Genomic DNA, 15285 nt, shown 5'->3' with positions numbered 1-15285 from the left:
TATTTACCTATTTCTACTTAATTCCTTGCAAAAGCGATGCTTAATTTCTTGATCAGTTCAAATGAGAGGGTGTATAAAGAATCAGCCCAAGAAACAATATTTTTCTTGAGAGAATGTGTATTATTTTCAGTGCATTGGAAAGATATTACAAATTCAAGCAAAAGAGGGAAGTAGTGTTTTTCCCATATGGTTAGCATTCAACTTGGTAGTAAATATTTGAAGTTTGCTTTGTTTGTGTTTGTCTGTGGTTTGTAGGCCCTGAGTATGCTGATGTGGTGTTTCTGGTGGACAGCTCTGACCACCTGGGAATTAAATCCTTCCCGTTTGTAAAGACATTCATCAACAAAATTATCACCAGCCTCCCCATAGAGGCCCACAAGTACCGTGTGGGCCTGGCCCAGTACAACGATGGGCTCCACAGAGAATTCCAGCTCAGCACCTTCGAGAGCAAAGGCCCCATGTTGAACCACCTCAAGAAGAACTTCAGGTTCCTGGGTGGCTCCCTGCGGATTGGGAACACTCTCCAGGAAGTACACAAAACCTACTTCTCAAACGGGAGGGACAGGAGACATTTTCCCCCGATCCTGGTGGTCCTGGTTTCAGCCGAGTCTGAGGATGCCGTGGAAGAGGCCTCTGAGGCGCTGCGCAACGACGGGGTGAGGATCATCTCCGTGGGGATGCAGGGGGTGTCCGAGGAGACTCTGAGGGCCATGGCCACAGACCAGTTCCACTACAGCCTCCGAACGGTCCGAGACCTCAGCAAGTTCTCCCAAAACATGACGAAGATTCTCAAGGATGCAGCTCAGTACAAGGAAGGAGCAGTCAATGACATTCTTGTGGAAGGTGGGTTCAGGGTGCGTGTGTAGGGATGATGATAAAATGCTTTTGGAAGATCAACAAGAGGAGAGGATGGAGACTCTATGAATATCCCCTTCCCCAAAAGCTGGGTTGCATTTTCAGATGTTAAATTCTGCATGTGGAATGATTGTGGCCTTTCCAGTGAACTTGGTGAGCCTTGATTTTCCATGTTTCACTCATTGCTCATCATTCACAGGCTGCCTCCACCCTGCTACCCAGCTGCCTGAGCTTTCTTCCTGGGCTTCAGTTGCTATGTAGTTTTATTCCTGGTTCATTTAAAAGGTCGATTTGCTCCTAAAAAAATCCTTGACTCGGGAAGCCATATAATGTCATCACATGATGTTAGAGATTGAAACAACTTCAGGAAGTCCAAAACCTCTGTTCCACAGAGAGGAACTTGCGGGCCCTCTTAGAGATGATGTGACCTGGCCCTGGACGAGGCTGCAGTCTGGAGTCAGAGCCATGCCTGTGTGGTTTCAGTCCCGCACTGCCCCTTCCTTCAGCTCTGTTCTAAATTAGCTTCCCTGTGTTCTGCTCCAACTCCAACCTGCTGTCCTGGTCTGTCCCCTTGTACTATCCTATTAGCAAGAATGGCCAAGAGTTTATGAACATCGTTCAAGAGAGGGGCAGGAGAGAGCGAGTAAAAAACAATTTGCTCAAAGTGTACAAGTCCAAACAAATGATGTAAGAAACTCACATTATGTCCTGTTAAGTCAGTTTGAGTGAGATGACATATATAACTGTCTATTGATACTGGAGAACGTTGCTTTTCTTGTAGCAATCTATGAAAATATGGGAATCCTATTACTAGCATCTTTCCCAAATAAAATATTGGAATGTCAATTGCTATGCCATTACCATCCTTTAAGAATGTTTGGACTATAACTACTGATTTTATTAGTGATTTTAATACAATAGCAGTAGCTTCTGTTCACTGAGTGACTTTTATGTGCCAGGCCCCATGTTAAACACATGATCTCATTTAATCCCCATACAACTCTATGGGATCAAAATTATGGTTACCTATATTTTACAGATGTGGAAATTGGAGCTGGAAGGTTAGCTAAGCTCCCACCTTTGAACCCAGGACCCTCTGATCTCAGCTTCATAATCATTTTGAATACCTCCTTCCATCTTTGAGGGCATAACTTAAGTTCTGGTTAAGTTCTCTATGTCTTTTAATGCTGAGCAGAGATGCTGAATTGAAACTCTGCCTGTTCATTTCTTGTCCACAGTTTGCCAAGGCCCTTCTGTGGCCGATGTTGTGTTCCTGTTGGATATGTCCATCAACGGCAGCTGGGAGGACTTTGACTATCTTATAGAATTCCTGGAAGAAAGTGTAACTGCACTGGACATCAAGGAAAACTGCATGAGGGTTGGCCTTGTGGTCTATAGCAATGAGACAAAGGTGATTAACCTACTGAGCAGTGGCATAAACAAGTCAGAGATTCTCCAGGATATACAGAGCCTCTCTCCCCAGGCCGGGAAGGCCTACACTGGAGCTGCCTTGAGAAAGATCAGGAAGGAGGTTTTCAGCGTGCAGCACGGCAGTAGGAAGAATCAGGGAGTGCCACAGATAGCTGTGCTGGTGACTCATAGCCCATCTGAGGACAACGTGACCAAGGCTGCTGTGAACCTCCGGCGCCAGGGGGTGACCATCTTCACCATAGGCATAGAGGGGGCCAGCGATGCCCAGCTGGAGAAGATCGCATCTCACCCTGCCGAGCAGTACGTCTCCAAACTGAAAACCTTCTCTGACCTGGCTGCCCACAACCAGACATTTCTAAAGAAACTGCGGAACCAGATCATACACACAGTCTCTGTCATTTCCGAAAGGACTGAAACCCTCAAATCTGGTAAAGCCTTTGCTGAGAGAAGGATTATCCCATCGTTTTGCTTTTTTCTTGTCTTGCAGGTGTTCTGTCTACAAAAGGGCTTGGCGGGCATGATGTAGGGAGGGATAGTGAGTTCCTGACTTTTTAATTTAACTTGATAATAGGAAAAGTAAATAGGGGGAGAATAAAAGCTATTGAGGTGTTGGAATGGGAGGAAGGGATTTCTTTTTTATTTGCTCTTTTGCACAGCTTTATTTGGGTTCTTTGTTACTTCTCAACACTCCAGAATACCTTTCTTTGTTATTTCCCTCTCTGCACTTTTTCCTTTCTCACCTTTGCCTCTCATGTTTCCTTGCTCTTTCCTTTCTTTTTTTTTTTTTTTTTTGTGTGTGTGTTCTTTTCTCTCTCTCCTCTTCTTCCCTCAGCCTCAAATTCCAATTTAGAGAATAAACAGGAAGCATGATTTGGATTGAGGACAGAGTAATGAATTTATTGGGAGGTACTATTCTAGTATCAGTGAGTTTAGAGAGAGACAGAGAACAATGTATTTCATATATTTCATACATACACATGTATTTATCATAAATTATGTGTGTGCACGCAATACGTATATATATCTGCATCCTTCAACAGATACTTAGAGCATGTCGACTGCAGAAGTGTCACTGTCTGACATAAATAAGGCCACTGACAATACCCCTGGTTGTGTTAACTGACCAGGAGTGGATGAAGAGTAAATACTTTGTTAAAGATTTCAAGAAAGACAGCACTTTGTCCACCATGTCCAGTTAAATGCTACCTTCTCTAGCTCGCAAATCACCACTTAACATTTTGCTAAGCAGTTACTCCCTGCTAAAAGAAGTGACTTGTAAAAAGCATCTTCATGTTTTCTTTCTAATCTTTTACTACATCCAGATTGACTCTGATTCTTGATGCAAATCATCTCAAACTGTCGCAGACAATTCATTTGGGTCTTTAACATGGAGAAACTGTTTCCCACTTTTCTGTCTGATGAGGCTGGTGTTTGCCCTTCCTCCCACCTGCCCCTGTGTCTCTGTCCCACTTGCCCCAATGCCACACTCAGTTTTCGTGTTGCATTTTAGGTTGTGTGGACACTGATGAAGCAGACATCTATCTGCTCATCGATGGCTCTGGGAGCACCCAGGCCACGGACTTCCAGGAAATGAAAACCTTCCTGTTGGAGGTTGTAGAGATGTTCAACATCGCTCCCCAGAAGGTGCGAGTTGGAGCTGTCCAGTATGCTGACCGCTGGGACTTGGAATTTGAGATCAATAAATACACCAACAAGCATGATGTGGGAAAGGCCATCGAGAACATCAGGCAGCTGGGCGGGAACACAAACACAGGTGCAGCCTTGAACTTCACCCTGGGGCTGTTGCAGAAAGCAAAGAGGCAGCGGAAAAACAGAGTGCCATGCCACCTTGTTGTCCTGACCAACGGCGTGTCCCAGGATAGCATCTTGGGGCCCGCAAATAGACTGAGAGAGGAGCTCATCCACGTCTATGCCATCGGGGTCAAGGAGGCCAACAAGACACAGCTGCGAGAAATCGCAGGCGAGGAGAAGCGGGTGTACTATGTGCATGACTTTGATGCCTTGAAAGACATAAGAAACCAGGTTGTTCAAGAAATCTGTGCCGAAGAAGGTAGGACTCCTTGCCTTTGGACTTCAGCTCCCAAACTGCTTCCCTGCAGTATTTTCTTTAATTTTTTTAATTGAAATATAGTTGATTTACAATGCTGTATTAACTTCTGCTGTACAGTTATACATATATACACATTCTTTTCCATTATGGTTTATCACATGGTATTAAAGATAGTTTTCTGTGCTGTACAGTAGGACCTTTTTGTTTATCCATCCTATATATAACAATTTGCATCTGCTTTCTGAAGTGTTTGATGCTGCAGGTGTGCAGAAACAGCATAAATGACCAAGCTGAGATTCATTGACTCGTGGAGCTGTTTATTATCCAGAACAAAATGAAGGGCCCGTTATAGTGTTGCTCTAATTATTATTATCTGAAGCATAAAAGGAATATTTCAGGTTTATTTAAGTTGCATTTTAATAAAATTTGTATGAAATCTTCTAGAGCTAGATAAGTAATTTTCAACTAGGGGTGATTTTTCCACCTCAGGGGATGGTTGGCAATGTCTAGAGACAATTTTGGTGGTGATAACTAGGGGAGTGCTAATTAATCAGCTTCTAATAAGTATTAATTAGCTTCTCCCCACAAATCCCTGTGAGGATAGATCTATAATTAGACACTGCCTGTGTAATATGATCAAATGACTTCTGGTTTTAAGGAGTACTACAGGTTTATTTAAATTGCTTTCTTTTTTTTTTTTTTTTGTGGTACGCGGGCCTCACACTGTTGTGCCCTCTCCCATTGTGGAGCACAGGCTCCGGACGCACAGGCTCAGCCGCCGTGGGTCACGGGCCCAGCCGCTCCGCGGCACGTGGGATCTTCCTGGACTGGGGCACGAACCCGTGTCCCCTGAATTGGCAGGCAGACTCTCAACCACTGCACCACCAGGGAAGCCCTAAATTGCTTTTTGATAAAACGTGTATGAAATCTTTTAGAGTTAGATCAGTAGTTTTCAACCAGGAGTGATTTTGCCCCCCTAGGGAATAGTTGGCAATGTCTAGAGACATTTTTGGTGGTCATAATTGGGGTAGCACTACTGGCATCTAACAGGTAGAGGGCAGGAATACTGCTAAACATCCTACAGTATCCTACAGTGCATGGGTTGCCCTCCACAATACAAATTTTCCAGCCCACAAGGTCAGTAGTGCTGAGGTTGAGAAACCCTGAGTTACATATTAAAGCAAATTATTAAATAACAAAGAGAATAGGCTCCCTCTCATTGCCTTCAATGCATTATTTACCTGATAACAGCCCTTACTAAGTACATGCTTAACTTACATATAGAATTATTTGTTTTGTGTTTTCCTGTTCACTCTTAATCTTTTTACACGAAGCCAACTTGAATAACCCATCTCCTTTCTCTTGTGTAGCCTGCAAAGAGATGAAGGCAGACATCATGTTTCTGGTGGACAGTTCTGGCAGTATAGGACATGAAAACTTCATCAAAATGAAAACATTTATGAAAAACCTGGTGAGAAAATCTCAGATTGGGGGAGATAGGGTGCAAATCGGTGTAATCCAGTTCAGTGACATCAATAAGGAGGAGTTTCAGCTCAACAGATATATGTCCCAGGGGGAAATTTCAGATGCAATAGACCGAATGGTTCACATTGGAGAAACTACCTTGACTGGTAGCGCCCTGACCTTCGTGTCTCAGTACTTCAGCCCTGCCAAGGGGGCCCGGCCCAACATCAGGAAGTTCCTCATCCTCATCACGGACGGTGAGGCTCAGGACATAGTCAAGGACCCAGCAGTGGCACTTCGGCAAGAAGGCATAATTATCTACTCTGTGGGGGTGTTTGGCTCCAATGTCACCCAGCTTGAGGAGATCAGTGGGAGGCCAGAGATGGTTTTTTATGTTGAGAATTTTGACATTCTGCAGCACATTGAAGACGACCTTGTTTTTGGAATATGCAGCCCCCGTGAAGGTAGGCATGGGCATATTCACTATAGGGGGATTATCCAAATGCCACACATACATGTTAGTCGTTGTTTCTTGAACTAAGCAGACTACTATTTGAACATTGTATCCTAGTGGCTTTTGACCTTCTTATAGAAATGAAAGTTTCCTCAACAGAACTGTTAAATTAGACAGTAAGGAACAATTCTGATCCACCTAGATTATTTCCCTTTTGTAGACAAAACACTAGGGTGATGAATCCTCCATTTAAGGAAAATTGTATCATACCAGATTTTAGGTCTGGTTCCCTAGAAGCAGAAGCTGAGTCAGGAGTTCCTGTGGAAGTGATTTGTTTATTTATTTATCTGTTGTTTTTCCTTTTTAAAAAATTTTATTGAAGTATAGTTGATTTACAATGTCGTGTTAGTTTCAGGTGTACAGCAAAGTGATTCAGTTATACATACATATATATATATGTTCTTTTTCAGTTTCTTTTCCCATATAGGTTATTATAAAATATTGAGTATAGTTCCCTGTGCTATACAGTAGGTTCTTGTTGGTTATCTATTTTATATATAGTAGTGCATATATGTTAATCCCAACTTCCTAATTTATCCCTTCCTCCCCTCATCCCCTTTGGTGACAAGTTTATTTTCTGTCTCTGAGTTTGTTTTGTAAATAAGTTCATTTGTATCTTTTTCTTTTCAGATTCCACAGTATAAATGATATCATATTATATTGGTCTTTCTCTATCTGGCTTACTTCACTTAGTATGATAATCTTTAAATCCATGCATGTTGCTGCAAATGGTATTACTTCATTCTTTTTATGGCTGAGTAATATTCTATTATATATATGGACATTTAGGTTGTTCCTTGCCTCAGCTATTGTAAACAGTGCTGCTATGAATTGAGGTGCATGTATGTTTTTGAATTATGGTTACCTCTGGATTTATGCCCAGGAGTGGGATTGCAGCATCATACATAGCTCTATTTTTAGTTTTTTAAGGAATCTCCATACTGTTCTCCATAGTGGCTTCACCAATTTACATTGCCACCAACAATGTAGGAGGGTTCCCTTTTCTCCACACCTCTCCAGCATTCATTATTTGTAGACTTTTTGATTTACTGAGGAGGTGTTTTCAGAAGAGAAGTAAGGAGGGCAGGGCAGGGCATGGGTAAGAGTTAAGCAAGGAGGTGGTCTCAGCTGGAGTCCGGCTTCAGCCTCCCATGGGGAGCACTGGAGCATGAATTACATCACAGAGTCAGTTCCACCTCGAGGCAGGGGCCCAGCCTTGTATAATCTGAGTTTGGGAGCTATGTGTGGTCCGCTGAGACAGGAGATAGAGGGGTATAACCACATCCACTATACATGTTAGTTCATTTTACAATTTTTAAAAACCAATACTTACATAAAATGAGATAATCTTTGTAAAAACATGTTGATATTTATTAAATCCTATAAAGGAGGAATATAATATAGGAACTTGAACAATGGATGCTTCCAAGGAAATAAATAGGGTCGTCACCAACATGTTCCTAGGAGACTGCAGAGTAAAGGAAGTGATAAAACTTAGGTTCAGCAGAAATAAGGGGCTGATTTATACTGCAACCCATGGGACTTGACGACAGAGGCATTCTGAAAAACCTCTATGAAGGAGATGGATCTTAATGGAATTTTGAAGGAAAAGAGGGACATTGTTCTGTTGTTTAAATAACAACCCCCACTAGAAGTCTTGGTGACTGCGGTCTGTGTTTTGTGGCAAGAGGAATACACCTGGATTGCATGTCCTGGTAACTCCACCCAGAACAAATCTGACCTTTTTGAAGGATGCCAGCACTCAGCAGTCTACCTCCCAGTCCCCTGGGAAATCCAAGCAGGTCCCCTGTGCAGCCGAAGGCCAGAGGGACATAGTTTCTTCTTGTGTGGACCCAAACTTTCTGGAGAATTTGGTTACAGCTCTGTACACATGAACTCTAGTTAGGGGAGGAAGTGCATTGGCTTTAGGATTTGCAACAGCCCTACCCCAGAGCAATAAAGTGGCTGTCAAGGAAGGGAATGTGGTGAGCCTTGGATTGGTGGTGGGGGGGGGAGGGATCTTCTCACAATTCCATTTCTCCAGAATGGATGAGTTAACATTTGGAACACACCTTCGTAAGGCCTGTAGAAAGATTGTGCTTCATAGAGACTAAATCATTCACCATCTTACAATTCCACTTCTCCAGAATGAGTGAGTTGGAGTTTGGAACTCTGTACCTTGAGTTAGAATGTGATACACACATGGACTAATTGGGTCTTTCCTGCTTTACTTTTCCATGGCATTGACCCCATATTTAAAGAGTTAATGAGAAGTCATGCTAGGGGCCAAGTGTGAAATGGGCTTATACTTATGATGAGGCCCAATCATGAAAACAGATAATGTCTTAAGAAAGTCAAAAAGGGAGGAAATGTAATCTTGAAAAGTTAATCATGAAAAACTATACATTGTTGCCAAATTCATTTTCATCTGGTCATTTCCCCAGGGTTCATTTTAAGAATAAAACCTCATGATCCCTGTGGCTTAAAAAAAATAAACAAATTAGTGTAAATGAAAGCACATGTTGAAGCTACCACCTACACAGGAAAATTTCCTCAGAATTTTGAATTTTTCTTTTTTTTTTTTTTGGTCCAAAAGCACTTGACATGTTTATCCCTGATGATCCTGTGACCCACCTTCCCACCCCCTTCCCAACCCCTGCAGTAGGCACCACACGTCACATCTGCCTTGTCCTAAAAGCCACCTAAATGAACATTACTATGTACTGGCAGCACAAATGCATATGTGTTGTGTCTGTTGTCCAGGGAGCGGACATTCCAATGTACAACTTGATCCTATGGAGAGGAGACACTGGCATTTAAAAAACACGTGGGGGAGGGGAGTCCTGCATGATGTGCAAGCTAATCTCGTCCAGTTTTTCTTTCTCCTTCTCCTTCAGAATGCAAGCGCATTGAAGTTTTAGACGTCGTGTTTGTAATTGACAGCTCTGGCAGCATTGATCATGATGAGTATAATATCATGAAGGACTTCATGATTGACTTGGTGAAAAAAGCTAATGTGGGCAAGAATCATGTCCGGTTTGGGGCTCTGAAGTATGCGGATGACCCAGAGGTGCTGTTTTATCTGGATAACCTTGGCACAAAATGGGAGGTGATCTCGGTGCTCCAAAATGACCAGCCCATGGGGGGCAACACTTACACCGCCAAGGCCCTGGGCTTCTCAGACCACATGTTCACTGAAGCCCGGGGCAGCCGCCTGCACAAGGGGGTCCCCCAGGTCCTCATCGTAATCACCGATGGGGAATCCCATGATGCTGATAAGCTCAATGCCACAGCCAAGGCCTTGCGGGACAAAGGCATCCTTGTCCTGGCCGTGGGGATCGCTGGTGCGAATGCTGTGGAGCTGCTGGCCATGGCAGGATCAAGTGACAAGTACTTCTTTGTGGAAACTTTTGGAGGCCTGAAGGGGATATTTTCAGATGTGTCTGCCAGTGTGTGTAACTCTTCAAAAGTAGGTAAGATTCATCCATTAAGTTTTTAATTATCAGCAGAGGTCCAGATAAGGGAGAAACCAAAGAGAAGGGGTACTGAGGGTTCTGCAGAAGTTCCCACATTGTGGAATCTCAGGTTAGAAAGACCTCAAGGATGTTTCATCTGGCCTTCCACAACATTCCCACTCACTTCTGCCTAAACTCTTCCAACGATGGAAAATTCGCCATTTCGAACAGGTTTTATTTATTGGAACACAAATGTGTTTACATGCCACTTTTACCCGCTAGTTCTTCTTCCTGTTTTTTACCCAAGAAATCAAATCCCTCTCTTCCTAAGAACCAGCGACCACTGCTTGAAGTCCTCTCTCCTCCATTCTGGAAGTTCCCTGTGCCTTCGCCTGTTTCTGTTATGGCACAAGTTCATTTGCAATATGGAGCCCAATGTTAAGCACTCGGTTTTAGACTCATATATTTCTAGAGAAGAGTGCAAGCAGGACTTCTTTTGCCCTGGATGCTGTGTTTCTATTCCGGCAGCTGGAAATTGCATTGCTGTATGTATGTATGTATGTATGCATTGATTCATTCGTTCATTCAGCTGCCACTTTACACTTTTGTTTCAAAGGGAGATTTTGGTTTATTAAAATTCCTTAGTATTTCTATTAGGATGTGTTTTACTAAAAATACCAAGTATTTTTTATTAGATGAATTAATATTAATCAAGGATTTCAATATCTTGGTGCAGTTCCTTTTAAAAATTATTTAACTTTCCTGTTTTTCACATGCCTTGCCTCCTGAGAATGCAGCTCCTGTCTTTTTCTTTCACAAAACTAACAAAATCCATCTGGACCTCTGAAAACTGGGATGAATCTCTTACTTTCTGTTGGCCAATGTCTAAAAATCAATCTGCCCTTTTCAAGTCCACTGTAGAAGTTGAAATTGAATTTTTATACTGAAAGTTTTCCCTTGGGCACTGAAACAAAGGAAATTAATGAACTAACCAATTCCTGAAGGATCTGTTTACCCTGTATTTTATCTCTTCCTTGCCTATCTTAGCTACAGAAATCTCAGGCACCTTTAACATTTTCTGAGGTTAAAATGAGAATTAATATAGTTAGTTCAATGGTGAGCTCTCTGGGGAATTCAAGGAAATGATAATGTTTTCCAGAAGGCTAAGGAACACACATGAGCTCGTGCCAAGCATAACTCATTCACTGGCAACGGCCTTTCACATTCTTTTTGTTAATTTGCTGTGTTAAGACAAGGGAAGCATCTCTAAGCCATAGTGCATTGTTCAGAAACATTTTTCTCAAGTAGATATTTTTGCCTGTATACACCAGAAAATGGGCTGATTGAGAAACAAACTAACTAGATATAGGCTTGAAGTCATGATTCTCAAAGCTCAATTTGCCCTAAGAAACTAGAAAAGCACTTATTGGCTCAACTGGCCAGCAAGGCCATACAGATCATCTGTCTCTTGTTTGCATCCCTAAATGGAGGTGTGTTTTTTCTTGCTATGCTGCTACTGTCACTGAGCTTTCTGGAAGAGTTAAAGCTAGATGCAGGTGAGAACAATATTTCTGTAGCACCACACCCATTTCTCTGACATCTCCATGTGATACCAAATGGAAAAGCCAAGAGAAACTTAAAAGGACATGGAAATTGTATATGCCTCATGCTGCCTTTATAACCAATTGTTTGTTTTTGTTTCCTCTCCAATTAGTGGGACCACAGGGTGGCTTAAGCTAAGAAACCACTTTCAGAAATAGCATTTCTCTGTAGCTGGAAACGTTTGACTTCTGCTGGGCTAGGGAAAGAATAAAAATCTGATTTTGTTGCTGTGTACTTTGTAGATTGTGAAATTGAAAAAGTAGACCTCGTGTTCCTCATGGATGGTTCGAATAGCATTCATCCAGATGACTTCAAGAAGATGAAGAGATTCTTGGCATCTGTCGTTCAAGACTTCGATGTCAGTGTCAACAGAGTGCATATAGGAGCTGCCCAGTTCAGCCACACCTACCGGCCGGAGTTTGCACTGGGAACTTTCATTGGCAAAAAGGAGATCTCCTTTCAGATTGAAAACATCCAGCAGATCTTTGGCTACACGCACATTGGCTCTGCTCTCCGGCAGGTAGGGCACTACTTCCAGCCGGACATGGGCAGCCGGATCAACACAGGTACCCCGCAGGTGCTGCTGGTCCTCACAGATGGCCAGTCCCAAGACGAAGTGGCTCAGGCCGCCGAAGAGCTGAGACACAAAGGGATCAACATTTACTCCGTGGGCATCGGGGATGTGGATGACCAGCAGCTCGTTCAGATGACCGGGACCGCTGATAAAAAACTGACAGTTCACAACTTTGACGAACTGAAAAAGGTCAAGAAGAGGATCGTTCGCAACATCTGTACCTTGGGGAGTCAGAGCAGTGAGTATTGAAAGTGTCCTTCGTGTTTGTTCCTTCCCTGGGGCTGGTGGGAAAATGTAGATTTGTGCCTCTGGATTTCAAATTAAGCTTTTCACAGTTATCAAGTATTTTTTGTGACTTGTGGATTAAGAAACAGGATATTGGAGAGACTCTGTCCTTTTCTCTCCCCTTCTCCTGGGAGTACATGCCCCCTCTGTGAATGGGAATGCCTCAGCTTCCGAAGGTGTGAGGAGAAGGCCGTTGTTTACACTCTGGTTGGTTTCAGAGGCTGAGGAATGTGTCCCAAAGAAATGAACTATTTGACAGACTTGAGTTGCCTGGCAACGGGGCTGCCAAGTGCTGCCACAGGTAGGGAGGGAACATCCGTAGAGGTTTAGAGCTTTGTTATGAAACTTCACTGCAGAAGTTGGTAAATATCTTCTTAAATATTAGCCCATTTTGACATTTTTCCAATAGATGGAAAGAAAGGTCTTCAAGGATAAATAACTTTTTCTATTTTTATAAAAGTTCTGACTGGGTTAGCTGTGATTCTGTATAACTACCTTTGGATTATAACTAACCCTGGATTTCCACCTGGGAGAGGAAGGCTACACGGTTGCTAAGAGGCAGCTCTGGAAATTGACAGTTAACTGGGCTGCAAATCCCCACTCCATGGCCATTTTTTCTTGGACAGATGGCTTAACTTTTCTAAGTCTAAAATTTTCTCCTCTGTAAAATGTGAATGACAGAACACCTAGTTCAGAAGTTCATTGTGAAGATGAAATGAGAAAATGCATATGTAACATTACTTTGAATAAGCATGACACCTGGGATGCCATTATAAAGTCACTTCACTTTTGTCAACCGTTGACCCATTCAGTTTATTCATGGGGGTCAGCTCTTCCCTTGCCCTCAGTCACTTTCAGGAAATAAGTGATCTTCTTCTTAGTGATGAATATGTCCATCCCTGTGGAACTATTCAAACTTCACGCTCCGTGAAGGTGACTGCGCTTTCCCTGCCACAGGCCACTCACCATTGACAGAAGCGACTATACACAGTTGGCATTTTATCCATTGTTCCCCACCTCCCACTTCTTCCTCCTTCTCCCAGGCCCTGCCCTCTTCTTACTGACCATGGTTTCTGGCCTGTCCAGAATGGGGTGGGGAAGGGAGAGGAGCCAAAGAGATTCAGGAAAGCTCCTACTTGATGGCACTTTTCAGGACTTCGTTTTCTCAGTAGCCCACGTCTAAAGCTGGACCTATTCATGAATGTTTCAAAGACTTCCCCTCCTGGCCCCCACCCCCTCCACCCCCACCAAAGCACATTTGTCAGGACATCACTGTCTCTCCACCATAATTCCCTTGAGGATGGTGAGCATCTCTCAATTCAAGATGTTCCCTTATGTCTTTCTCAGCCTCTGGGCATCTAGTGATGCCTCCAGCTTTATCTGCTGCCAGCTCTTTGCCCCTCCAGGTGGCCTTCTTGGATGGGAGATCAGAGGAGCCCAACACAGCTCTTTCTTACATGCAGCCATATCACCTCCATGGGAAACAATTACATGTCAATTTCCCCAGTAAATACTGGAAGTTCCAGCTCCCTGGTGTGGGTGCCTCTCCTTTGCAGAGAGCTGTGTACCATCGTGACTCATTCTTTAGAATTTCTAGGCTGTGTCATCTCCAAGTTACCTCTCAAATCTCCTCTCTCTTGACTTCAAGAGGACGTTACCTCCTCTCCTTGTGTGTGCGTGTGCTTGCGGGGAGAGACCTCATGGCACACCAACCATCCTCTCCAAAAGTTCTCCTCTAAACTCCAAGCTCAAACCTTTTATAAGACCCAGTGTGTGAGCCAAACGTTAAGAGTCCTGTCATTGGTCAGGAATTATTGCCTTTGTAAATTCCACTCTACTTTCCTCCCATACTTTGGAATGTGCCTGGTGACCTCAGCCAAACCTTCTGCATGACTTTCCTTTTTCACATGAAATACCCATTTCCAATTATTAGGCAGAAAATGATCCTAGAACCACATAGTCTGTCCTAGAGAGGGTGAAACAAAATCATGTGGAAAGTCAAAACAGCAGTCATGAATGTATAAATAAATAAATAAATAAACAAATAAGGAAAGTACCCTATAAAGGTAAACTTGAAGTGATTACTGTAGCAAACAAGAATGTGTGAGGCCTTTGTAGCCAAGCCTGGGCTGAGGACTAATGACGCTGGAATGATAAAGCTGATAAAGCTTCAAAAGCCTGTGCAAACATAGCAGAGGATACTAGCTCCTTTTAACTGATAAACCCCCAAATCAAGGAAATCAGACAGTAGCTTGGTGTGTCTCAAAGCAAACCAGATTCAGAGCCTGAACATCCAGCTTTGCTTCTTATTAAAATATGCACCACTTTGGAGAGGTCACTCGCCTTTCTTACCTTTCTCATTTCTGCAGTTAAATCATTTCTGTTTCTCTGATTGTACTTAGGATTCAATTTATGGGAAAGGATGGTCAGCTGCATGGAGATATGAGGGAAGAATCAGTATTTCTTGTGCATCTGTGTAGGGTCAAGCATTTTAAAGTGTTTTAAATGCATTATCTCATTAAACTCCCAAACCCTCTGTGGTTTGGTTTCATTCCCATTTATAAATGAGAAACTGGGGCTCCAAGGAATATTGGTAACCTGACCCAGATCATACAGGAGACAACAAAGTAAACAAATTTTGAAACCTAGGTCTGTCTGATTCCAACCCATTTGTGGGTTGTTAAATAAGCTACCAGTTCTCTTGATATAATCACTGTCTAGGTTATCTGATGCTTACATTATAAGTGATGTGCTTCAACAATGAATAGCTGAAACTTATTAAGACATCATGGGTTTATATCTCAATAGCTGCTGCTCCCTAAGGAAGCCACTCACTGCTAAGTTGTCACTTCCGACAGCACAATCTAACACTTGTAACCTGCATGATCTGGCATCACTGGACACCCTGGAGGTGGTGAAATAAGGTCGCTCAGCACAGGAGCTCCAGACAGACCTGGATCTGATTCCCACGTGCGAGATCCACCATAATAACTATGAGACCTCAGGCCAGCTTCTCTAAGTCACAGCTTCCCCT

The 15285-nt window shown here is 43.0% G+C and overlaps 1 protein-coding gene across 4 annotated transcripts in view; it reads left to right on the top strand.

Annotated features, from left to right (window-relative positions):
* The window catches only part of COL6A6 (collagen type VI alpha 6 chain), a 177283-nt gene that overhangs the window by 69980 nt on the left and 92018 nt on the right, over positions 1 to 15285 (top strand). For all 4 annotated transcript variants that reach the window (XR_010840635.1, XR_010840636.1, XM_059065465.2 and 1 more), the window contains 6 exons: positions 256 to 843; positions 2094 to 2714; positions 3797 to 4357; positions 5728 to 6285; positions 9233 to 9808; positions 11635 to 12204. Coding sequence is in view for 2 of the 4 variants with exons in the window: in XM_059065465.2 (XP_058921448.2) it covers positions 256 to 843; positions 2094 to 2714; positions 3797 to 4357; positions 5728 to 6285; positions 9233 to 9808; positions 11635 to 12204 (3474 nt within the window). In the remaining 2 variants the exon portion in view is untranslated. The remainder of the gene's footprint in view (positions 1 to 255; positions 844 to 2093; positions 2715 to 3796; positions 4358 to 5727; positions 6286 to 9232; positions 9809 to 11634; positions 12205 to 15285) is intronic.

This window comes from Kogia breviceps, chromosome 5 (genome assembly GCF_026419965.1).
Source record: "Kogia breviceps isolate mKogBre1 chromosome 5, mKogBre1 haplotype 1, whole genome shotgun sequence".
NCBI lineage: Eukaryota > Metazoa > Chordata > Mammalia > Artiodactyla > Physeteridae > Kogia > Kogia breviceps.
The sequence above is the reverse complement of the archived record's forward strand: the minus strand, read 5'-3'. Positions and strand labels throughout refer to the sequence as shown.